Source organism: Lichenostomus cassidix, chromosome 2 (assembly GCF_008360975.1).
Source record: "Lichenostomus cassidix isolate B80296 chromosome 2, HeHo_3.0, whole genome shotgun sequence".
NCBI classification, from domain to species: Eukaryota; Metazoa; Chordata; class Aves; order Passeriformes; family Meliphagidae; genus Lichenostomus; species Lichenostomus cassidix.
Genome location: NC_139482.1, coordinates 81372265 through 81397864, shown reverse-complemented (window position 1 = coordinate 81397864; position 25600 = coordinate 81372265). Strand labels below are relative to the sequence as shown.

The window sequence follows — 25600 nt, the reverse complement described above, 5'->3', positions numbered from 1 at the left end:
TAGACTGCTGTTCAGCCTTTTTCCCAAATTGCTTATGGATATTTTGAAGATATACCCTAGGATTCCTGAGGACTTTGGTACCTTTATTTTTATGAATTTTTCCTAAGATATATGCCAGACCTGCTGGTATTTCCCGTAGCCTTTGAGAGAGATCCCAGGAGAGTCTGGCATGACATCAGATGTCTGTCTTTGGATACTGTGGAACTTCTGGGTGCAGGTTACATGCTACTACAGTTTTACCTCTTTCTCCTTTGCATCTTATTAGCCCTTTCTAGTGAGTCCTGTCTGCTTGTAGTGATTTTATTTTTTTTACATTTCTTGTTTCTGCTTTTGTCTGTAATGCTTTACACTAATGCTCCAATTTGAGACAGACTTTCTGATGTGTTCCCCTTGCATAGATTATTTTGGAGTGAGAATTAGCCCACACTGAACACAGATACAAAAAACCACAACCAACTAACAACCAACAAAAAACCCAAACACTTTCTGCTACGGTCTGTTCTTCTCTAGTTCTTTTTAATACCTGCATCATCTGTTTGTTTGGCAGTCTTTTAGCAGGCTGCCAGCTCCTGATTATGTTTAAAGAAGAATTTACTACTTATTTTTATGCTCTTAAAAATAATTTCTCAAGCAAGCTCTTTTCTTGGCCTGCATTATTGCGTCTTTGTATTAATTGATTCTTCGTATTAAATCCTTTTTTATTATCCTCTTTAAGTTTTTCTTTTTCTTTTTTTTCCCTATTAAAGATAATTTTTAGAAGCTTCTCTACCTGGATGTTTAGGCATTCTGGTTGTATTTTTGTCTTTCTCAAGTAATTTAGGGGAATTGATTAGCTTTTGCCCTGTGCCTCTGAGTTTCACAGTGTCTTTAGGCTACCTACAAAGATTTTAATCTGTAAGCTTATAGCTCCCCCTTTCAATTTTAGTGTTTAGGTTTTGTTTTTCATTTGTTTGCTTTACAAGATTTGTCATTGTTATAAAGAAGCTCCTCAATAGCAATATTTTGTGAACCATGTTCTTTCCATTTCTGGAGATCAGATTGAGTGTTTTTCTTTGTATGGGTAGGTTTTTTGTCTGTGTACTGGTTTGTTTGGTTTTTCAGCAGTGTATGAGATACAGACTGTGGTCTCAGCTTCCATCTGCTGTTGTGATTCTTAGCAAGTCCATCTGGGAGTCACTAAAGTGTCCCTTGGCCTGTTGTGTTTTCTTCTTTGATAGCTTTCCTTATATCTGCATGATGACCAGGCCTCTAAGTAATTAATTTTTATAAGGCTTTGCTGTTCAGTCTCATTTTTGGCTCATAGCCACTTTATACTATTCATTTATTCTCTTAGACTGTGAATACAGGCCTTTCTTCAGTCCCTGCTGAAGTGCATGGCTTTTAGTGTTTTTCTACTCTTTCATTATTCTGCTGATGGTCTTTTTTACACTGGGTTTTCAGGAAGACTATTGTGTAAATAATGTTTCGACAACAGATATTTTAGTTTTTCCATCTAGCTTCCTAGGCTTGTAGGGAGGAGTCTATACTTTCATATGGGTGTCTTATTTCTCTGCCAGATTTTAAAAAGAGTCTGTTCTGCCTTTCCTTTGCTGTTTCCTTCTTGGTTGAGTTTAATCAACTTCTGTCTTTTCATTCAGTTGAGACTTGCTGGTCTCCATGACATTACTGCGTCTCTTAAACCGTGTGTTGTGTTTCTATAACAATCAATCTATAACATTCAATTTGAGTGTTCTCCTATGATGTTGGAAGTGTCAGCAAACTCATTATTACCTAATTTAGGTTAAGCTCAGCTACCTTCTGGAGACACCCTCCCTATCCCCAAATTTCCCAGTTTCCTTTATTTCCATTTTGAACATATTTTCTTAGTTGCTTATTGAATTTTTGCTTGCCAACAAAGCTTTTTTTGGGAACATTTTTGGGACTGCTACAATAGTTCTCTGCTTCTTCACTAGCAGCAAATATTTTGCCTCCAGAACTTTTCTTTCAACTTCTTATGTTACTTTTATTTGCACAGCAGCCATGGCACCTCCAAGGAGCCTTTCCAAACCCTCTGTGAGGTCTGATGTTTTTTGCATTAAACAGAGGAGTCTGTGATCTCTGGTATGTCGAGACTCTGTGTTCCTGATAATCATCGCTACAACACTGAAGCAGACAAGGTTCACTCATAGCTATCAGGCAAACTTGGAAAAATCTGGATACAATCATTTCCTACTGAATAATTAAGATAAGTAATATCTATATGTAGCTGGACTAACTAAGAAAAATCCACTGGCAAAAAGTGCTTGGCCTTGTAATCAGGCACATGGCTAGTCAGATGGGCATTCACAAAACCCACATGGTTGCTCACTGTATTATCCCTGTCAGTCCTGTGTGCTCACAAGGACATTGCCTGTAATGTCAGGGGATGGTTTCTGGTGGATAGCAGCAGAGGTGCTGCACTGTTGCAAAACTGCACACTTCTTATATGGGGAGCACATTTACAGCATACATTGTTCATTCATGGCTTTCAGGTCTGGGGAGAGGCTTCAGGTGGCCAGAATATCATCTGAAGGATTTGAATAAAACCGTGCTGCTGCAGTAATGTTCCCATGTGCTAACGAATACAGAACGGTGTAGAATACGGCCATGGATACAAAAATGCTTCTTGCATACAACATCACATAGCAGCTGGGCAGTGGTGATGCCACATGATCCATGGGGTGTGCAAATGGCTGGAGAGACACGCATCTAGTGTGGAGCTGTGGCTAGCACAGGTCTTTCTCATGAGAACATTTTGCTATGTTTTATAAACAAAGATAAAGTCTGGATGTTTTTCAAACAGTGTCTCGAGACTTGGACAGTTCAGGCCTGGCCAATTAGGCCTAGGGGGAGGGTTCTGACTGACCAATCTGGGCGACCTCTGAAAAGGCTATCTATATATGGAAATCAAAATAATAAATGCCTTTTCTTGCTACACTGAGAACTGGAAGCCTCCTCTCTGCTAGAGGCTCAACAGCGACATGGAGTCCGATATCTCTGTGTGCTAACAGCAAGTGTAGACTGCACATCAGACGCATTAATAGACAGAACTGAATTTCTCAAGACAACAGACATCATGAAACAACTGGATTGGAGCCTGATGCTGTTATCATTGATCTGCTAAGCCAGACAGGGAATGCTAAATCAAAGAGAAAAAAAAAATCAGGCATGCAGTTATATAGGGCCTTAGTGAAAATGAAAAGCTTCATTGACAGAAACTTCAGGACAGTTTGATTAAAAGATACAGTTCAGCTAATTTTCTGCTACTGTCCTTGAATATGTTACACAAAACTCAATGGAAAAAAAATTAAAAGCACATGAGAAAGCTTCTAACCACGCAACTAAGCAAGAAAACCAAGCAAAGTTTTATGTTCTGAAAGATAAATGGTGGGCACAAAAGGCAGGAGTCTTTCTGAGTTGTGGATCCAGAAAATATCATGTGGTCTTGGAAATAGCATCTGGCCTTGAAGACACTGCACAATTTCTGAAGTGGGGATGGACTAATACTAATGGAATTGATGGAAAAGAAACCTGAGACTGCTGGCCAAAACTTTTCAGTTGTTGTCCTAAATGATGAAATCCTAGATGAAACTGTACAGAGACTTGGCCAGGAGCAGGGCACAGCATCGCTTAATAAAATGGAGATTTTTCCAGCTGTCTAGCAGATGGCACACAGTGCAGTCAGCCGTAAGCAAAGTCGCTAAAATATAAAACCACAGGAGAGGGGTCACAAGTAGCCAGAAGACTTTTGCAGCTCTTGTAGAGAAATATTTTTTGAGATGTTAGAGAATTTAAATGCCGTCCAGTTTTCTGAAGAGAAGGGTGGTTATGTCTTCTGAAAATCATTGTCTCAAGTCCTGGAAAAGGTTTTACAGGAAAAATGGGCAGTTTTTTTTACAGAGACAACAAATTCTTTCAGTCAGTCTGGTTAAAGGAGGATGTTTGATTGAGAGGTCAGTAAGCTAGTAATCCTTGAGCCCTGTAACATTTCTTTTAACACTCCACATTTTTGAAAAGAACTGTGAAATTGAAGATACTGAAAATTGAATAGGTGTGTGAAATAAAAAATTAAATCAATGTCTGAAGAACATTGCTCACTTGTTTTTATATTTACATGTAGAAAGTGTTTCATTGATCTCAGCAAAAAATTATTTTAGTAGGAATTTAATGCAGTAAATAGTTTGAGTTAATTCAAAGCGTGTGATATTTCAGATCCCAGCAGGAGTCCTCTGGATATAGACTGCTGCTGAATTCCATTAAACAAAAAGAAAAAAGTGTCCAAAAAATGAGGGACCATGTTAAAAGATTTTATGCTAACACTGGCATTTTAACTGCTTATTTGTTCATTTTTATGGATTATTTCATCTGACTATGTTTTTAAATATAATGGTGAAGTGCTCTACAGCAGCTTTGCTGTTTAAAATTAAAGTGAGGGCATGACATTATCTGGGAAAGAATAAGATGTAGATTGAGAAAAGGTTGTGGGTTTTGGAAAGATGAGTGAAAATGACTTAAGATTTTACTGGTGATAACAAGATTATCACACTTCGGAGGAATTTGTGGGGGTTGGAAAAATTTCTAACAGTAGACTTTTTAATTTCTTCAGTAATTAAAAGACAGCAAGATAGAAAACACTCAGGGAGACAGAGCTGTCAGGTGAGATCCATGTATTGCAGGCTTAGCCATTATGTTCAAAAGTGTCATGCTGATATTTTAATTCCATTACCTCTGGTGTATTTTAATTTCTGAGACTAGCGGAGGGAAAAAAGGAAAGTGTTTGTGTTTGTTTTTTTTCTTCTTCTCCCCACCTCTTTGGGAAATGGTTAAGGTAACAGAACAGCTAACCTTCAGGATCTGTTTTTGCAACACCCAACCTGCTAAACACACTGATACTTGCAAATATTGATCAGGAAGCTTCAAGTTCTAAATGTCCTATTCTTAAAGTTGCATTTTTATAAAGATTTAGTTCCTCTGCAGTAATAGGAGAATATTGTTAGTTTCCAAAATAAACCTCTGCCTTACAGGGCCTGCTTTTCTTGACCTGACATTAGCAAGTATTTTAAAGGCAGGATTGTGAAAATTCCCTTGTACAAATTAAGGCTTTCTGTAAAGGATAAAACTATAATAAAGTTTATTTTCTTATATATTTTATAAATTGCCTAATATGTATAAAATTCTGTCTTTAAATTTCAGTTTTACTTCAGAATTTGTGCAGTGTATGGTGCAATGCAAGCAGCTTGTGACAGCAGAAGGATGTTGTCCTGTGTCAGCTCAGAGGTCACCTGTGCTCAGGAGCTGATACAGTGTGGTCCATTTTTTTTTCTCTGCGTGTATTTAAATCAAAATGTAAAATTGTGTAGTAGGCAACCTGAGAAGGGGAGAAAGCAAAAGTAAAATTTAAATTCAGTGATCAAAATAGCTCAGCTAAGTCTTGAGATCAGTGTACCATAAAAAGAGGAAATTGAGTAGCTGTTAATTTGGAACAAACATTTTGATGGATTGATCTAACTATAGAATATATATAAATATATGTAGCTGCATGAGCATACATGTACTCTAAACTGACATCTAAATATTGTTGATTTGTTATGGAGCTAAATACTCCCAGAAAGTACAGTAGTTTTATTATTTTTTACTGATGTGAAGAAGCATGCAGGTGAAGTGCATCTGGATTTTCTTGCTAGTATGTTTGTAGCATGATCCTTATCACTGAAATGCTGATTTGCCATCATTTAAATATGTGGTTTTCCTCTGCCTTGGCTTACTCTAGGAGCTTGTGGTTTCGTTTGGTGATGTGACTTGGGCTGTGGGACAGATGGTTCAAGGAAGTTAATGTTGTCCTGTTGCCTGTGACACCTGTCTCTTGCAACAAGAGTTTGACAATACCACCTGGAAATGCAGAAGTCAAAGGTCAAAGCTAAATGCTTTTCGTGTTACCTGAGCTGTCATTGGTTGTTCCAATTACTAATTCAATTAATTGAAACAAGTTTCAGAGATGGGATTGATCAAAAATCACAAAATTCATATACACAGTAGGTAGGTTTTATATTTTTTCTCTTTACTATGCAAGATTGCACATATCTTACTTCATGCAGCTCTGTACTCCTGCAGATACTTACCCCTGTGCTTAAATTTAAGCCCATAATTTTGTTTTCAGTGTGACTACCCAAGTGCCTGAAAGCCTTCATGTGTGTATTTGATATTTGGAAGCTTAGTGTTTGTGTTTCAGGGTTAGCATCATCACTTAAAATTTCTCGACACTTCTTTTGCTTATACCCTTATTGTCAGTGTTGCATTAACAATTGTTTAAATGTGTGACTTGGTAAATTTAAAAGGGAATTAAAACCAAGAAGAGTTGAAGGATGAGCTGACTTTTGTCAGGCAGGGCAGGATATATTGTGGTGTTGCCCTTGGTTTGAGCCTGCCAGGGTGGTGGCTGCTCCTGGGCTGGGCCTGGGAGCAGCTGGGTGTCATGGTCTGCAGTGCACATGCAGGCAGGGCTGCAAGGAAAATGAAGAAATGGGAACATCGAAGAGGGACAGATCTTTACAGCAATTATCGCTAGATATCAAGATGTAAAACTTACTAGATCAGGGAAAAAACCCCCAAAAAAACGAATGAAAAACCCCACTGCTGACAGTATTTGTAAATGTTTGCAAATTTACAAGTTTATTTGTAAATTTTTAGGTTTGATCTAATTGGAGCAGGTCTTATATACGTAAGAAAGGAAAAGAAAGTCATATTAAGATACGTCTAAGCAAAGTATTATGTATTTAAGGTGAAAACCCATAGATAAACAAGATTTAACAGGGCACTAAGGAAGCAACTAGAAATAACAGAAAAAGAAATGTTTCTTTGTGCTTAGATGTCTTACAAATCATCAAGTAAGTACTTTCAGGTCCTCTTGGAGATTTCACCAGCATGAAAAATGAATCTGAGGCTTTTCTGCATGAAGTGTGTGGTTACTGTTGCAGCAGTAGCATTTGGGGCCTGCTTTTGGGAATCCTTGTTGGTGCAAATGAGGCTGTTAGAATTCATAACAGCTGGGGAATGACTAAAGATCCTGTGACTGTACTTTGATATAGTGCTATTGTACTTCAAGCAGGCATACTTTTGTGCATATACAGCGATAGAAAATAAAATATTTATTCTTTTTTAATGTACCCATCATCAGATGATTTAAAGATGTTAGTGTAGTAGCTTCCAAGTAGGTTCTGTAAATAAATTTAAATATTGATTATTCTGAATCTTACTTCACGTCATATTCTAGTCCTTGCTCTGGGTGTTGTTTGTACATTTCAAAGTAAGCAGTTGCTAGGAGAAAATGTATATATGTAATCTAGAGTCTGTCCTTCCAGATAAATACTTTAAGTAGAAGCAAAACATACAGTACCTGGCAACTATCACTGTCAAAAAGCTTTTATAGAGCTATGGACATAGTTGATTTGTGAGGCATTTTGACAGCTGCATTGTTCAGGGTGATTTACAGTTTTCTCAATCTGCTTCAAATTATATAAAATCATAGAGTGCTTTGGGTTAAGGAGGGCCTTTAAAGATCACCTAGTGCCAGCCCTCCTGCCATGGGCAGGGACACCTTCCACTAAACAAGGCTGCTCAAAGCCCCACCCAACCTGTCCTGTATCACTTGGAGAAGGGAGTTACCATCAGTGCATTGCAGGAACTGCCTGGATTGCTCATGCCCTGCTGTGTTGCCCCTTCAACAGGTGCTGGGGTGGCTGAAGTCCCCCATGAGGACCAAGACTTGTGAACACGAGGCTGTTCCTGTGTGTCTATAGATGGCCTCATCTTCTCAGTGTTCCTGCTTGGATGACCTGTAGCAGATCCTGCTGTAGCAGACCCTCACTATTACATTGCCTATCTCTGCTCTCCCTTTTACCCAACCTGTAAGCTCCCAGTCAGCTCCTCATCCATCATCTGGCAGGGGATGCTCCATGCATTCTTACTGGTCATTGACATAGAGGGAAACACCCCCTCCTTCTCTCCCCTCTCCTTTCCTTCCTGGAGAGCCAGTATCCTTCCATTCCAACACTCCAGTCACAGGAGCCATCCCATCACATCTCTGCGATAAGATCCTATGTGCACATCTCTTGTTTACTCCCCATGTCCCCAAAGCCAACATACTGGATAGAGTGGCTGGAATTCCTTTTCCTGCTGACTTGCAATCCCCCTTAGATTCTGAGCATCTCTTTCTGGTAGTGGCATCAAACTTGTAGGAGCAGAATGGATGAGGTTCTGTTACCCCAGCAACTTTAGTTTGGTGAGCATTGGTGAAAAAACTACTTGTGTTCCAGAGTCCTTTACCATCACCCTGTGCAGTCCTTCTTGATATTGCCTGGACTATTCTTGGCTGTGTCACTGGTGCCCATGTGAAACTACAGCAGTGAGTAATCATGGGCTGTATGAGGCTTGTCAGTCTCTTAGTGACATCCCTGATATGAGCCCCAGTAAGCAGCAGAGCTCTCAGCAGTGTGTCAGCTCAGCACATGGGCGCCTCTGAAGCTCTCACAAGAGTCGCCTGCTGCTGCCACCCGTCACGTTCTCTTGGTTGCGTTGGATGTCACACACGGAGCAGATGGGGCTGCCTGGCTCAGCTCCAGCTCCTCTCCTGATGAGATGGGACTTTCCTGTTGAGGCTGCAGAGCAGTGATGAGGCTCTGCAGGGGCATCCTGGGTTTCAGGGGAAGCTTCTTCCTCCTGCAGATTCATGCTGTTGCAAGCTTCTGAATTTGGCCCATTCTTCTGAATTTGGCCCCTCTCCAGTCCATGTGTGCTGGCCCTGGAGCTGTGGGCTGGTTGGCCATGAGCTGTGGATCCACTGCAGACTGAGCTTGGAACCAGCTTTCCAGCTCAGCCTCCTCGTGTTGCACAGGCTTCTCACAGCCCACTGCAGCTCAGATGAGTAAAAAAAAGTGGTGTGCTGTTGTGGTTAATAGTTACAGTAGTAGTCATGAAATTGGTGCTCCACATAACAGCTTTCTTACCATGAAAGAAAACCTTTTTGATTTAATTCACTTTAGACATCCAGTTGTGTCTTTGTGGCATCTCCATGTGCAATAAGTTTAGAGTATGTTATTGATGTCTGACCTTTAAGTACATTAGATTTTAACTTTCTTTTCATTTTCTTCTGTTTCCAGGAAGTTGAAGACCACGTGGCATTTTTAATAACTGTTCCAACGGCCCTAGCAATTTTTTTCGCTATATTTATCCTTGTCTGCGTAGAACCAGTATTTAAGAAGCTGCTTCGTATATTTTCTCTGGTGGTCTGGGTTTGTCTTGTTGCCATGGGATATCTCTTTATGTGTTTTGGAGGAATCATCTGTCCCTGGGACCAGGTAAGACTGTCTTTATTACTAATTTTACTTTCATTGGGTACATTTCCAAGACCCATTCTATACAAAACCATTCACATTCATTTTTGTGGGACGTCTCATAAAATGTTTTTGTGACTAAGTGGTTGCATGCTGAGACTCCCTGCATCTGTTTTATAAATACCAGAGATGTGCATACTTAAAATATATTAGGAAATATTTGAAACATTTTGCTTTTATATTTTTAAGCTTCTTTGCATAACGAATACTTGATTCCGATCACCAACTCGTTTGTCGAGTGAATATTTGATTCTAGTGACCACTTAGCATGGCAGAAATGCTAGCTTTTTTCAACACTGCTCATGCTATCTTTTTCAGTTTAAAATGTTTGAGACCTCAGTGTAGGCTTTCTGTGGTCTTCAAGATTTTCTCTAGCAATGCATGAGAAAAAAGGACTGTGAGCTTCCTTACTTGCCTAGAAAAATGGATGAGTAGAGAAGAACTTCACATTTTTTAAATTTTGTAATGAAGACAAAGCAAAATATAATTGCAGCCTAATAGCAGCACTTCTGAAACATCAATAAATGATGTGCAATATCCAACGCTGTGTCTGATCAATTCTTCTGAGTTTGAGTTCTGCCACATTATTTTCTTTTTGCCAAACCACTCTACATGGGAATACTGCTCATATAATATTTTTAAAACTCTTCAAAGGATGGAAAAAAACTTTTAAACGTATAACTATGTCTTCTGAAAATTTCATGCTGATTCTATGAGTTTAACCTTTAAATGGTATTACTCTATCCAGAATGCCTTCTAGGTGCTTGAGATAGACTTGAAATAAATTCTCACATGTTGCAAAGACTTAGGCAAATACTGAACTTTAAGTAGTTCCTTTAAACTCTTTAGTATAAATTATTTAAATTACTGGTGTATGTTGGTAATAATTTTGGAGCCCTTATCTTTGTGGGTGACCTTATATTTTAATTTTCTTGGAAGGTTCTGGGATTAATTATGCAGGAAACCTCCTACCTGGTTCGTTTTTTGAGGGGGTTTTTGGTGGGATTTTTTTTAGCTTTTTTTCTTTTCAGTACTTAAAACTACCAAACCAAATCACACTTGCATGTAATAAAAAGCAATCAGAACATGAAATACTTTTCTCTAGATACAGATTTCACCCTGGGAGTCCTCGCATCTCTGTGATATCAGGTCTAGATAATTCACATGGCCTTATTTTTTGATTTGTTTTCATTGCCAGTTGCAGCATGTCATGCTAGAATATTCCAGACTTTCAAGTTCAGGTGTAAACATTTAGTTAGCCTTGTTATTTATTTGTTGCAGATGGTACTGAATTTAATTTTGGTATTTAAAAGACAGGATAATGATTTTCAAATGCACGTGGTCTGAAAGAGATCTAAGAGGGATACTGATGTCTCAGTCCTGGAGTTTTGTTTAGCCTGTGAAGATGACTTGTCCTGCCTTGCTTTCCTCTTAGGAAAAATGTAGGCATTCCAGCAGCATGCATCTGGCCCTGTGACAGGAAGGACTGTAGAGCTCTGGGAAAAGCCATTGTCTTCCTGCAGGTTGCCAGGACACAACTGCTCTGATGTTTCAGTCATTGCTTTGCTTGCAAGAGCTGCTTGGAGCAAAGGGTATTTGGGATGGAGCTGCCTGTCTTGCTCTGCCTGCAGCAGCCGCCTTGCCCAGGGCTTTGGAGGCTACAGCTGAGAGCAGGCAGGGCTTTTCCAGAATGCCTGGACTGGCAGCAGATGTCTTTGGCATCTAGTGGGAGAGGGGCTGTGCCAGAGTGGCCCCTAGCTGCTGCTGGGAGTCCAAGGTCGTGTGGCTCCCTTAGAAGGACCCTTCACTTCCCCAAACCTGCTTTTTTTTTTTTTTCCATTGAATAGCAGTGAGCTTTCATGGATTGCCTTTGTAGGTGTATTTTTGCCTAGTGTCAGTTAAGAGTAAACTGTGAAAATATGGGAATCTTTCTGGGAATTTGACACCTTACACAAAAGACTAATTGCAGGTTTGATGTTTTCGAACATTTGAAGAAGAGCAATAAAATATTGTCATGTTTGCCTGTGATGCTGGTGTTTTGTTTGCTTTGCATCGAGAATATGTAGGTCAATAATTGGTGTTCTTTCTTATATGTGAAAGCAAATATGAAAAATCCTCAGTGATCATAGACAGGTTCTTTTTTGAAATTGTACATTTTGTGAATCTTGAAAGCATTTTACTTGGCATATTAGAGTGGGTTTGTGGTTCCTTTATGTTTTTTATGAAAGAAAGGAGACATGATGTAAAATTGAAATTGGTTATGTTTCACATACATCTCTGCCAACATTAACTAATTAGAAAATGATGGAAATAAAAGAAAGAGTAATTTCAAGCACAGTTACTTACTAAGCGAGTGCTTTATTTTAATTTACTTCATGTTTCTATATGTTTACTTTAATTTACTTTTAATTTACTTTAAATTACAGCCTAACTTTTGTTCTGGTCCAGGAGAGTTTAAAAATAACATAACTTTCCTGTCCTCTGAATCTTAAGCTTGTTAAGAATATAGCATTTCTTAATTTTACTAGTAACCATTGAAAGACAGATTTTCTGCATACCACAGTTAATAGAAAGAGTTGTTATTGTGCCATTTGTGCACAGCCCTTTGAGTGACAACCATGCATCTTTTAAATTTTGGCTTAATGATTTTCATGTGCCTTTTGGCTGTTTGCAACTGCTCAGTGTAGTTTTTCTCTATTTTCTTAAGGAATCGGAGGTGTGAACTTTTGCAGCTTTTATTGTTTACAATAAAAATACCATTGGAGAGAGACTATTTTGGTTAGGAACTCAATATATATTTAATGCAGAGCAGTTCCTCCTTAACCTGCAGGCACATAGCTCAAATAACCCGCAATTAGTAGAGGGCTGGAAATGAAGTGGTTGGTCAGGGCCATTGTTGTTTTGTTTTTTATTTTATTAGAAACCTGTAGGGTGATGTGAAATAACTGCAAATAGTAATTGGTTTCAGCTATCTTTTTGCTGTCCCGGCAGACTACTTTTATCAGTCTCCATTTCCTTCACTCTTCTCTGGTTGCAGCTACAGCTTTGGAGAGAAAGCTCTTATCAGGTGGGTATCTGGCTGCTGTTTGAAAGGGGAGGACAGTGTGGCTGGGGACAGTTACTCTGTCCCTTGGGCTAGCCTGCCAGCTCCATGCTGGCTCCGTAATTGCCTGCTGAGCCTGATCCAAAGGCTGTAATTGTCACTGGACGGCCTGGGCATCATCACGAACCCATCTCTGAGAACAGCCAGCATAGTTGCACTATCAGCCTTACTAACTTACCTCTTTAGTTTGTCCAAACTCCCTTTAACTCCTCTGTGTCAGCAGTAGGAAACAGTGAGTACACTGATAGGGAGATGGAGTGTGCCTTAGGGAGACAGTGGGTGGCTTAACATGAAAAATATTGGAACAGTGATGGCAAAAGTCTTTGGTACCTGACAGAGTTTTTTATAGAGGTGTGGCAACCCTGCCTTACTGGTGTCAGCCCAAGTTCTTCTGGCAGTGGAGGCTCTGGTTTTCTTTGGTGGCCTGGGGAGCTTGGATGCTTTGTGAGAGCCTTCATGTGCTACAGTTTGCATGTGCCAGGAGGGTGACAGAGCTGCCTGCTCAGAGTCATGAGACACCTGCGTTGGTAGGAAAGAAGCAGAGCAAAGCCAGTCACGCTGAGCCTCAGAGAGAGACACTGTCTGCTGGCAACTTTCTTCCAAGTCTAAGGTGTGAGCAGTAATGTGTGGAGATGGTTTTAGTGAGAGAAGACCCAAGGGCAATGCTTACTCAGCAAGGTCCACAAGGAAATCTATGGGTGGTGTGTTGGTGGAGGGTCAGTAATGCAAGGCAGGCAGGCAGAGTAAGGAGTGCTGGTAAAGATTTTGTGTTAGAACTCTTCCTTACTATATGTAGTATGAAGCATCTTTCCTTTCAAAATGTAAATCCAGTACCTGTCTGTAGAGTTTCATGCTGGGGAATGAATTTAAATCAGTTTCCTCTTGTTTTGCTGACAGTGTAGTTACTGTACAACTGTTGCCTTTCTGTGTCACCCTCTGACATGTCTAATACTTCCTCCGCCTTTTGTACAGGGTCTGTGTAAATATGTCATAGTACATTGATATCAATGGGTAAAAAGAGCTCTTAAAGCATGCAGTGGATGGTATAAAAAAAGAGTAATTATGCAGCATTATACTAGTGTAATGAATTCTATCATTGCAGGATTTTGGTATTCAATTCTATTTAATCATAAATACATTTGCACAGCGCAGGCACCAGATGTGTTCCTCCTTCTCTATATTCAGTTACAGCACAGAAATTGCTACAAGCAGAATTTGGCACTTAAGGTTTAAAAAAAATATCCAGAGTGATGTGTTTAGAATATATGTTTGATTATTTTAGCCTAAATTCTACTTTTTGAGTTGAATTCAAAGTACTTCTTTGTTCTGTTTTACTGTGTTGATATAGAATGGTTCAATTCAGGCCTTGTAGCAGTCCTGGCTCAAGAAGTGTGGGCAAAACTTTATGCCCTAGTACTTATAATGCTCATTTTTTTGGTACTGTCTTAGCACCTGGGGATATATGTTGTGTGCTGAGGGGTAAGGACCTGCACAGAGTTTCTGTGGTTGTGGTAATTAACTCCTGTATGAGACAGTGTGGTAAGATAATGGGTCTGCAGAAAAGGAAGACTTGTCTTTGTGTGGAATTTTGTTGGGTCTGATTTCCACACCTTGCTTGGGACCTGCCTTATCTCAAGTCAGCTCTGCCCTAAATTATCAGCAACATATTTTGTGGCTAAGCAGTATGAAAAAAGAAATTGTTAGATATTTGAGGAGAACAGGCTGGGTGTCAGTGAAGTCCCTGCGGCACAGGAAAGTGAGGATGAGTTGATGCTTTACCACTTGTCCAGCATCCGGGTGAACATTTTTTTAAGTTTAAGATTAATCAGACTCTGAGAAATGAATATCTGGAACAAGGAACCAAATCTTGAAGGAGCATGGTTCAGTACCTTGTAGGTGAATAGTCACCTGAAAAAGAACATGAAGAAAACCAGGAGGGTTGTAAGAAAGGTAAGGATACTGCCAAGCAGATGATACTCTGCTTTAGGAATAGGTGTGATAGAAAAAGAAGAACCCCCCCCAGTCCACCAGTGTACCAGTATATGCCATATTTTCGGTTATATTAGAGGAAAGAGGACAGATGATTTTGATCCTAATGCTTTTTTTTATAGATATATAAAGTCACAGGCTTAATAGCAAGACATTTAAGTGGTTTTATCAAGTCTGGTATGGTTATATCTGTATAGAAGGCAGGAAAAAGATGAACTATTCGAGAGACCTGTCAGTTATTAAAATCAATAATACAGTAGGTTAATATAATATAATAATGTGCAAAGCCCTGAAATCCCAGTTGGCACAACTAACATGCCATTGTTAACCTTTGCAATATCAGGGCAGTGCATCATGAGAGCAGTTAGTGAAAAAGAACTGATTACTGTTTTAAATAGGGAATGTATTTTCGAAAGAAAAAAATCTGTTTTCATGCCAAATGGAAATCTAGGAGCCCTGCTAAAGGAGATGACCATAATTAAGGTAACTGTACATGTAGGTGAGGGGAGGTGGCAGGTAGTGTGACTTTAGAGGGCATCAGGCGGGAGGAAGATTTCTGGCTGGATTTCTCAGAGAGCTCTCTGGAGAATGTTTCCCTTTATTAGTGCTTTTTACTAGTGAAGGGGTGACTGAATGTCACTGCTATAATGAAATTTGTTGATGACCCAGTTCAAGAATTCCTAATACAGCAGAAGATCACAATGTTATGGGGAAGAAATCTTGACCTTGAGGACTGCAGTAATAGCAGCAAGATGAAATTTAATAATAGGAAATATGGGGTGCCTGCATTTGGGGACTAACAGCAGAAGTTACAGCTATAAGCTGAGTTCAGCAGTAGAAAAAGCAGCAAGGACAAGCAGAATGAAGAGGGGAAGCATTAGCTGATCTCTTGGTCATTTGGACGTGTGTCCAGAAAAGACTTGTTTATGATGGTAAAGTATCCAGCTAAAGATGAATCCTTGCCTCGATGATTACATAAACTTCTAGTCACCTTTATTCAAAAAGATAAACTGAAACTGGAATAAATGTAGAGAGCATCAAGCAAGATTACCAGGAGAATGGAGAGTTTTGTGAGAGGAGGTGAGAAGAGCTTGACTTAGGTATAGATCTGCAGAGGAGAAGAACACTGAGAGTGGTGTGACTGCCATCTACAGATAGTGCGTGGTTGCAGACAACAGATTTGAGGAGAAGCTACGGAAGACTAAGAATTAGTGACACATACACATGCAAAAATAAAAATCATCCATCTATTAAGGAAAATTAAACTGAAAATTAGAATGCCTCCCATAGCCATTGGGGCACTCAGTTTGTGGAGGTTAATATCCTCAGGATAATAAAGATTAAAATAGTGAATTGGTTTTGCAGTGGAATGCTGTCCTTAGCTGAGAATCAGTCAGTGTCTTCAATTAAAGAGGACTTCAGTGGTTAATTAAATGGACTGCAGTGGTTCAGGACCATCCTTTTAGTTCTTTCTCCTATGCACCACTGAACATCTGGAAACTACTGAGATGTTTTAAATGACAATTTATTTTGACTTGTGCCTGAAGTTCATCTAAAAGCTGAAGAGATGCATTTTCTGAATTTTAAAAGTTCATGGCTTTTTGCTATCTAAATATCTTTTATCCTTCCAGTGTTCTGGAGAAGTAGTCTCAGAATTTAAAACATCTGGGGATCATAATTTTGGTCTATTTCTGACCTCTTTGGGCATTCATTATAACATTTATGAGAGAAGTTTGAAGTAATACAAAGTAGAAGAGACTGAATGTGTCCTGGAACTTACTGAGAGAATCTTACAAAATTCTTGTTTCCCTGCTAGTTTATTTTCCTGGACTCCATTTCATGAAGTGTCTTTTTAATCTTGGAGGGGACAGATAAATACAAAGGCTGAGCTGATTGTAGTTTTCATCAAGATCATTGCATAGTTTACATGCAGTGTGATAATTTCAGTGCAAGTCAATGAATGACATTTGCCAAGGCAAATGTAGATATGAATGTACATACAAATGTACATATTGAAGCACAGTAAAAATGTAAGACTCAGATAAATGTGCGTGAACTGAATGTGGCAGGATTTTTGTCTCTGATGGGAAATAACATTTATCAATAAGAATATTAATATTTCTGAGAGTACTGAAACTAAGCAGTGCTCATTTTAAATATCATCATACTTTTCTGATGTTGCTGAAGTTGAGAGACCAAGTGATAAATGGAAATGAATAATTTAAGTCCTTCATATGGCTTCTTATGTGCTTAATAATTGATTTGGTATTAGGAAATAAACATTTAATAATTTCATAGTACATATATAGTTAACGATTGTTTGTATGATGGAGCTACCAGAGAACCATTAAAGCAGCTGTCCAGTACTTCTTGCTAGCAGGTTTAATTTAGGGGAGACGTGTAAGTTTACCATTCATTGGAGTTGTCTTTTACTCAGAAATATAAGTTTGCCTGACTTCCAGGAGGGAAGGTTCTGTCATGACTCTGCATTAGTCTGTTGATTTGAACTGTTTGGCCTTTCATACCAGCCTGCCAAGGAAAATCTTGTACATTTATATGGCCATTGCACATAACATTGTATGTTTTTATTTTTGTGAATTAGGTGCTGACAGGGCATGTCATCATAGTTCCTTACCTTTGGTCATTTTTTTGCCTTTTGTCTCAAATCTGATTCAGTTTGCAGGTTTCTTGTGCTGTAATAATTTAGCCAGTGAGCTATTGAGCAAAGAAATGGTAAAATAGATGGTGAAAATGTTTCCTACAAGCTTTGTAAGAAGACCTCAGTTTAGTTGTTTAAGGGTGTTCCCTGTTTCCATAGCTTTTATGGAGTTTTAGGCACAACCATAGTGCTAAATAAATGAATTTCAGTATTTGGATTGTCAGAGGATCATTTCTCTTTCACTCTAGGAAGCAGGTAACAGAATTTTTCCCCGTGTCCCTGCAGTTTGTAAAATGCTGGCTGTGACATCCTTTCAGTTTCTCTTGTCAGGATGCAAATTTATACTTATGCAGATAGTAGGAAACATTGCTTACCTTAAATTAACTAATATTTGAAAGAAAGCCATATGCTGGTTTGTTGACGAGCAAGGTGCTGTGTTTATAGAGTTTTACAAAAGTAGGTGATAAAGAAGTAAAAAAATACATTTGATGTAGTAAGGCTCACTCAATATGAATTGTAGAAGATGTATGTTTATGTTTTATATATTCATAGAAAAATATAATTAGTAAAATCTTTGTAAATTAATTTTTAAAGGTATCTTAAATACAAAAATATAATTAGGTCATAAGATGGTGTTATTGCGTGTTTTCAGGTGTGGTGAAGCTCAGATTTTTAGGAAAAATGCATAATTAAATGTACATAATATATAAATAATTTTTATAAATTATAAATTCATTGAGAGCTAGAAAATAGATGTGCTCTCAATAGATTATTCATGTTCTTTTAGTGACTTTTTTATTTTACTATGTGACTTTTTTGTATAGAGGCAGTGTAGGCTGTTTATTGGGACATAGCTTTGCTGTTCATGTTTGTTTAATTCAGCAATAGATTGTATAAAAAATCTAGAAGGAAAAATATAACGGACAAAGATAATAGTCAGTTCTCAGACAACATTTCATTTCAGTGTTGATGAAGAATGATCCCAGAGGTATTTATCTTTTATGATTCTCCCTTCTCTTTCAGCAATATGTGAGACTGATTTGGAGAAGGGCTGAGAACAGGAAGGGCAAGAGGACTTAGAAAAAGCAGGTTTCAAAGGCAGCTTTTCAAAAGGGAACCAGTAACTACTTGGGAGGTCCATATCAGGGAGAAGGACACATTTCCCTGCTTCAATATTGCAGGAAAGCTAAGCCTCCTTGGCCAGTGTCGCAGGAAGAGAAAAGCCTTTTCAGTCTATGAGGGGTAAAAAGCCCCACCTTCTGTCTCTACACATAAATGCATTCACAAGGCTTCAAAAAATAAATTGCGTTTTCATGCAGTGCAGCATCTGCTGTTGTGTCAGTTTGGGGAAAAGTACATTTCTGTGACTAGTCCAAAGCTGCATATTGATTTTACAGCTTAAAATAATCTTGCTGTGAAATAATGCATTTGTCAGTAGTGTCAATTTTGTTTAATCTCTGAAGTTCTTGGATTATATTGTTCTGGCAGATTTACTTTGAACTGTTTAGAACTTGACTATTAATTACATTGAATTCTAGATTTCATTTTTCTTATTTGGCTATTGTACATACCATTTTAGCTAAGTTATATATGTATAAAAATTCTGTATTTCACTTTTCAGGGCATTATCTTAGTTTAAATTGGCAAACCTGAATCTCTTCTTAAATGTTCTGATTTCTCTAACACTTTACTAATTTGCAAATATCTTTGTTTTCCAAGAACCAAAATTGCAGATGAAGTGATGACTTAGTAACTGGAGTCACCCTGTGTCATGTCTTCATGTGGCATTGCACAGTAATTTGCATTTGGTACTCTGCAGTCTCTTTACAGATTTGTGCTTTCTAGATTTCTTTGTTGTATTATCCCAGTTTGAGATGGGTCCTGTAATTTATCACTTTTCACATTTGTAGTATGAATGTCCTTTGACTATTTTCTGCTTGTTTTGGTTACTTCACAATTGCTTTGTATTCCTTTTTCAGCTCTTCCTTTCATACATGTCCTCCCAAATTTTCAACACCTTCTCATATTTACCATGACAGTGGCTTCCTCTCCCACTTACTAATGAAGACAGCCTTTCCTCAATTTAATATATTGTTATTTTTCGTCATTCTGTATTTTTTGCATTACAGCCAGCTGTGGTCTTCATAATGATAGTTCTTCCCTCATTCAATACAGATGAGTTTTCATAAATAAATTTTTTTAGGTGTCATTATGACAGTAATAGTGTTGCAAGTTCAGATACCTGAGGGCTCAATCAAGTTCTGTTATATTTCTCTTGACCACACTTGCAGTTCTGCTTCCCTGCCACCCCCAAAAAAAGGGGAAAAAAACCCCAAACCTTTGTGGCAAGTTGTTTTCTTTTCTTTTTTGGTAATATAAGAAAGCAAAGTATTACAGCTTTATCTTCCAGATTCTGTAATTTTTTTTTTTTTTTTTTTTGTAATTTGGGATGGAACTGATCCTATGTAAATGTGGTAGTAACTACTGTATGCATTTTTCTTTATTATGCTGTTGTTGGCCTTAATCTTCAAATCTTTTTTTCCAAATAATGTACAGTTATGAAGGAATTGGATTAAACAGCCTGTCATGTAAAAAAGGTGAACATCTAAATAGAATGTATTAAACATACACATGCCTGAAAACTTCTGCTTTCCATAAAGAGCTAAAACACAAAGGTATCTTACTGCTGTTAAATGAGGCAGAGATTCGAGTAAGTCTTTTTTTCCCACGTCACACTCTGATTATCCATTATGACTGCATATGTTATCTAATGACAGTTCCTGACAGTGTGTACATATTACTTACACACCTGTATAAACACATAAATCGGTGCTTTAAATGGCTTTCACATAGAGGAGATTATGGTCTTCGTTAGGTAGACGTGGATGCCTTTTAATTTCTTTGCAATAACCTGAATTTAATCGCCAGTTAGAAACTTACTGAAGAATATCAGTCACAATTTTGGGTCTTTGTTAGGTCTGATGTAGATAAACTGCCAAGTCTACTGGATGACCCAGGGTATTGACAAGAGAAGGAAAGGATGTGGTCTGAATGACATTCATTTGTATATTAAATTCCATTAAAAAATTAAGGTTGAGTTAGTGTGCAAAAAAAATTTTAAAATGTCATGTTTCTTTGGTCAGATGAAGACTGGAAAGAGAAATACTGGTTGATGACAAACCCTAAATGCAGAAAAATGCAGTATAAATGCATGTTATAATGTGTCAGTCATACTTATTTCTATATTATGATTTCCTCTAGATTAGCCCAAGAGTTCCATGCTCATTGATGATGTGGACAGACAGGACATATTTCTCCAGAGAGGCTAGCAAAAGTATCTGGGCTTTAGACCCACTAAATTTCTTTTCTTCTCACCTCTCCTTATTTACTTTTAATCACATTTCAGTAAGTACCACTTTTCTCCAGCCATGTGAAAATTCTGGAATGGCATTTTACAACATTTCAGGGACATGTGGCCACTGAAGCTAAAAAAGGAAAAACTTTCTGGATCCGTAGAATTTGCAGTTTCTGTGACTCATCATTTAGCTGATGGTTGTGATCACATAGTAGTGATTTCACATGATGTAGAAATGTAGAACAAAACAGCTTTGCCTCTTCTGCTCTTGCAGTTTGTATTCCATTTTATTTACCATGCTGAGCAACCACATGTCTTACGGATTTATAAATAAAATGGGATTTACTTTAATAAAATACCAGGCTTGAGTTTTCAGTACTTTTGCTATTTTGTTGCCATTCTTACATAACGTTTTCTTTGGTGGTGTTTGGCCTTTTTTCACTTGCTTTATCAAAAATGAGGTTGTCAGGCCTGATTTACCCTTTTGTTCAGGATGGCTGCAGTCTCAGGGAGAGTGAGAGAGGACCGAAGTCTGGACAGATCCTACCGCCACTCTGTCTGGCCTCTACTTCTCCCTGTTTTCTGGAGATGAGACCTGTGCCCACAGGTCGTTCTGTGTTCACAGGCTGAGCATCCGATGCAGCAAAAAGTGTTGGGAAAAAACCACCTAGAAATATGATGAAAGCTGAGCGCCTCTGCTTGTGCAGTGTGGAGATCTGGGCGTGCAGGCAAAGGAATGGCTCGTGTGAAGTGGAGCCTGTTGGGTTTCTAGCAGATGTTTGTTCACGATCCTCTGCTGTTTTCCTTTTCTGTGGGAGCTGTGAAAGTTGGTCACACAGCCCTGGACAGCACATAGTTCCTGGCCATCAGCATGAGTGGAGAATGGCTGAAGGGAAAGGTGAAGAAGGGTTGTGTTAAAACTGTGAAGGAAATAGTATCCTTAGTTTGGAGTGGGATAGTGTAAGCAGATGGTGAATAAAATCCCTGGCCGTGTAGGCATGGAGCAGTGTGCATTTTGTTTGTACAGAAAATAGACTTTCAACTCCTGTCATTTGTATACTCAGTGGCAATGGATAGAAATGGGATGGCAAACAGCAGGAGCTATAAAAACTGGAATGATTTTGAAGTATTGAAGGTCAACAGGATTGTGTATTTCAGGCTGCTGTGTCTTACTAAATCATTGAACTCTAGTAAGGTTTCTTGCTGTTGTGGAAATTGCTTCTTGAATACACCACACCATCAAGTACTTTACATAGGAAAATTTATCTTATATATTTTTAAATACAATTTAACACTTGACATCCTAATATTAATATAGCTCCCCAGGTGTTTGAAAGAAATTAACACTAGCAAGAGGGGGTGTGTGTTTTGAATAGACTTATTTTAATGCAGAATATGCATAAGGATGTCATTCTTCTTAGGCAGGGTCTGTTGTTGAAGTCATGCAATATGAAGTAATACATTAAACTTGTCACAGTTTTGGAATATATTTTAAAGCAAAGAGGTTTCTGGGCAAAAAGGATTTGTCTAAAAATGTTCTTATGAAATGTAGCTGAAAATGTTATGGCTTCAGTCTTTTACTGGTAATAAAAGCGATGTTCTTTGCTTTTCTCCCAGTTTAGTTTTCTGTATTTTGTTACACTCAGATTTCAGAAAAACAAACAAAAAAAAAAACGAGTAAAAAAGTTTACAAATAAAACACAATGGGATTTAGTGACTACTTTTTCAGTATTGCCTTAGGTGGCAAAGTATGATGATTGTTGTTGAACCACAGAGTAGCAAAATGAACTCCCAACACTTGTTGTTTAAAACTGCAGTGCTCTAACCCTTCCTTCATCCTGAGCAATCTTATCCTTGAAATCCTCCAAAAGAGGCCACCACCTAAACTGTAAATGCATATTGAAATACTCATAGCTGTGTCTATGCTATTAAAATATTGCTCTAGTTACGTTTCTTTTTACTGTTAAATAAATTGCTACTTTCAAATCCCATTTCTCAGTTCTCAGACTAGTGATACTTTGCTAATATCATTGTTTTTCTGACTAGTTATTGGAGTATTTTTAAGGTTTAATTAATTTTACAGAACTTCCATATTTAGGGCTATATATTTTTCACAAGCAAAGTTCTGAGTTAGGGAAGAGGCTGCACCTGGCAGCTGGTGAGGTGAGAAACCACTGGTGGCTGAGCAGCCCCATAGAGACCCAGGTCTTTGTTATCCAGAAATGTATCTGCTCCTGAACTCCCACCTCCTTTCCTTGAAAGCACAAATCTCTGCCTTCTCCAGCACACCCCAACTCCTATACCCCAGTTATGCAATACTGAGACATAATCACCACTGATTTGTGAGAGCTTCTTCCTGACCTGCTGCCTAGTAATACTATGATGGGTAGTTCTATTTGATGCCACAGGTTTGGGAATCACTGACAGTGGACCTTCTTGATGCAGTAAATGAACCCTGTTATAATATTGTAGTTAGTACATTGATATGGCCTCTGGTACTTGAGTTAATTTAGATGTAGCTGAAACATCTGACTATTTGTACATGCCTCACAGTGTTCAGGACCCCCAAAATGGGACAAATGTGATGTGGAACTGTGATTCTCTCCACCAGTTCTTCCAGAATAGCATCTCTGATCCAATCTGTCTATTCCATCTCCTAGTGAAAGGCTTTTTTCTGTCCCCAGTCCAGAAAATGGGTTTAATGGTGCAAAGAAGCCTCCTTTAAGATTGTTCTTGAGTCCTTAATTACAGTTTAAACCTCTTGCAGTGAGAAAACAATGTTGTAAATGTTGTAATTAGATTGCTATAACTAGAAATTCTCAGGCAATGCCATTGTCCACTTTGACATTTAGTAATTTTAATATTGACAAACTACCACAGAAGAGCTCAGTTGAGAGTATTTTGCAGTGCTTAATCCATTGTGCTTGGGCAAGCATTCCACCATGATTATCAGAAGGTATTTGCATGAATATAGACAAAGGTTACACAGCCTCTTCACACTCGGGGTAATGGCTTTTCAGGTTGCTCTAAGGGAAGGGAGAGCAGCTTAGGTACCAGCTGGAACAATTCCAATGTTTTGCAGAGCCTGAAGTCGAACAGGAAATTTTCCCTGGAGCATCAGGTCCCTTTTCTGAACATTCAAGACTGGCAAGAGTTCAAAGCCCTTCTGTGCAGTATCTCACACCCCTATTTTATCTTTCTTTGATTTCCTGAACCTTAGTATGTAATTTTTTTATGTAATGCAGTATCTGGTTTTGTGTTCCACATGCTCATTTTTATTTTAGATATCCGACTTTGGTTAAATTTTGGAGGCTACATCATGCCCCCATTTATTTAATAGGGCATCATGAAAGTAATGCTAAGCAGAGATCATTAAAGGGGATATTGTGTGGGACGAGTGGAAAGTTATTTTTAACCACAAGACTGAAAAGGAGTCTCTTCTATCCTAGTTCCCCAAAAGACAGGAATGACTCATTTACATTTCAAATGAGATACAGATACCGTCTGTTAGCAACTTCATTCAGATTTCTGATGAAGCCTTCAATAGATTGCTTTTGGATGAATAAAAAAATGACTGGTTATTAAATATTTCCACAGTAATGTTTGTTCACCTTTGATTACACTGGATTTCCAAGAGAGAATGTATGTTGCAAAATTGCATGCAGTATTGAAACTTTTTAAAAAAATGTTGTATTTAATCATATTTTTATTTTTGCCCTTTAAAAACAGTAAAGGGACACAAAAACTCCTTGGTCTCAGAAGCCAAGAACTCTTCAATTCTGTGCTTAGTATTTCAGCTTCCCACTTGAGGTATTTTGATGAATCAATTTACCACTTGCAGAATATGAAACTGAATAAAAGATTTTCTTTCTTCTCTGGAATAGTGCCCTTTTTGAGGTAACATGGAGTAGGTAATTACTTTATCTGGCATCTTTTGTATGTTTGTGTAAAAGAAGCAGATTGGATGGCTAAAATGCACTGTTTTATCTATGGTGGTAGTCAAAAGTGAAGGTTTAACAAATTCAGGTACTTAACACAACAGCTATAATTTTGGTTGAAGTACTGAAAATTCCTTCATGGGTCATATTTGTGGATTAGTGGCCATCAGAAGTATTTACCTCTCAAATTTTTCAGGGAGCCCTCGCGAAGCAGAATCGATTGCTTGTCACAGTGGCGTTTTGGCAACATCCTGCTTTATTGCAACTCAGTAGCAGTATCAAACCTCCTAGGACCACTTCAAAATGAATCAAAGTAATGCTGTGGATTGCTGCCAGGTGTTGATTTCCTGGGAGGGTATGCAAGGTGGCAAGCCTAGAGAAAGGAAGAAGCGGCAAAGATCATGCCGAGGTGGTGTGAAACAGGCTGAGGAAGGACTCTGTGGTGCTGGAGGAGCTTGGGCAGTGCTGATGAGCTGGCAGTGCTGTTGTACAACTGGTATTGCCACTGTTTGCCTGCCATTTTACTGGGCAGGAGCTGGCTGAAGGAAAAGCAGCAATATTCCAATTATCTGGTGTAAGAAATAGCGTACCTTTGTTGAATGAGGATGTGTGGAGGTAGGGTTTGGCTGCAGTCACTGAAGACAGACTTGTTCTTCTCTTTGCCCTCTGTGCAGGCTGCACCAGCCCTGAGTGGCTGTGCAGGAGTGTTTGGTTTTTTCAGTGTTGGTGGCTCATGGGAGTGCTGAGAGCTGCCAGCTGCTCTGCATGGTGCCCTGGGGGCTTGGTGGGGAAGGGGTTGCAGGGCATGACAGACAGCAGTGATGGGGATCCTGGTGTTTGTACTTCCTAGCAGAGGAAATCTTAAGCAGGATTTATAGCAGCAGCTGCTCAATCTAAAGATATTACAGTGGGAGAAAAACACATTTCTGGGGCTGTTTTTGCTGCCTCTGTATTACCAGCACTGATCAGTTCTCGCTGCTAGTGGAGAGTTAGTGAAATGCTCAGAATGTGGGCACTAACATGTGTAGCAACCCACAGAAGGTAATTGTACTTAGTTTTGGTTATGTTGAAGATTTCCCTTGCAGAATCCAGGCTATGACATTGACACCTAAGGAAAGGCACAGAGCGCCTATTGCAGTGTTGGTGAAT

The 25600-nt window shown here is 38.6% G+C and overlaps 1 protein-coding gene across 1 annotated transcript in view; it reads left to right on the top strand.

Annotated features, from left to right (window-relative positions):
* The window catches only part of ADCY2 (adenylate cyclase 2), a 202186-nt gene that overhangs the window by 11353 nt on the left and 165233 nt on the right, over positions 1–25600 (top strand). Inside the window, exon 2 of the mRNA XM_085052161.1 lies at positions 9174–9371. Within this exon, the coding sequence (XP_084908287.1) occupies positions 9174–9371 (198 nt within the window). The remainder of the gene's footprint in view (positions 1–9173; positions 9372–25600) is intronic.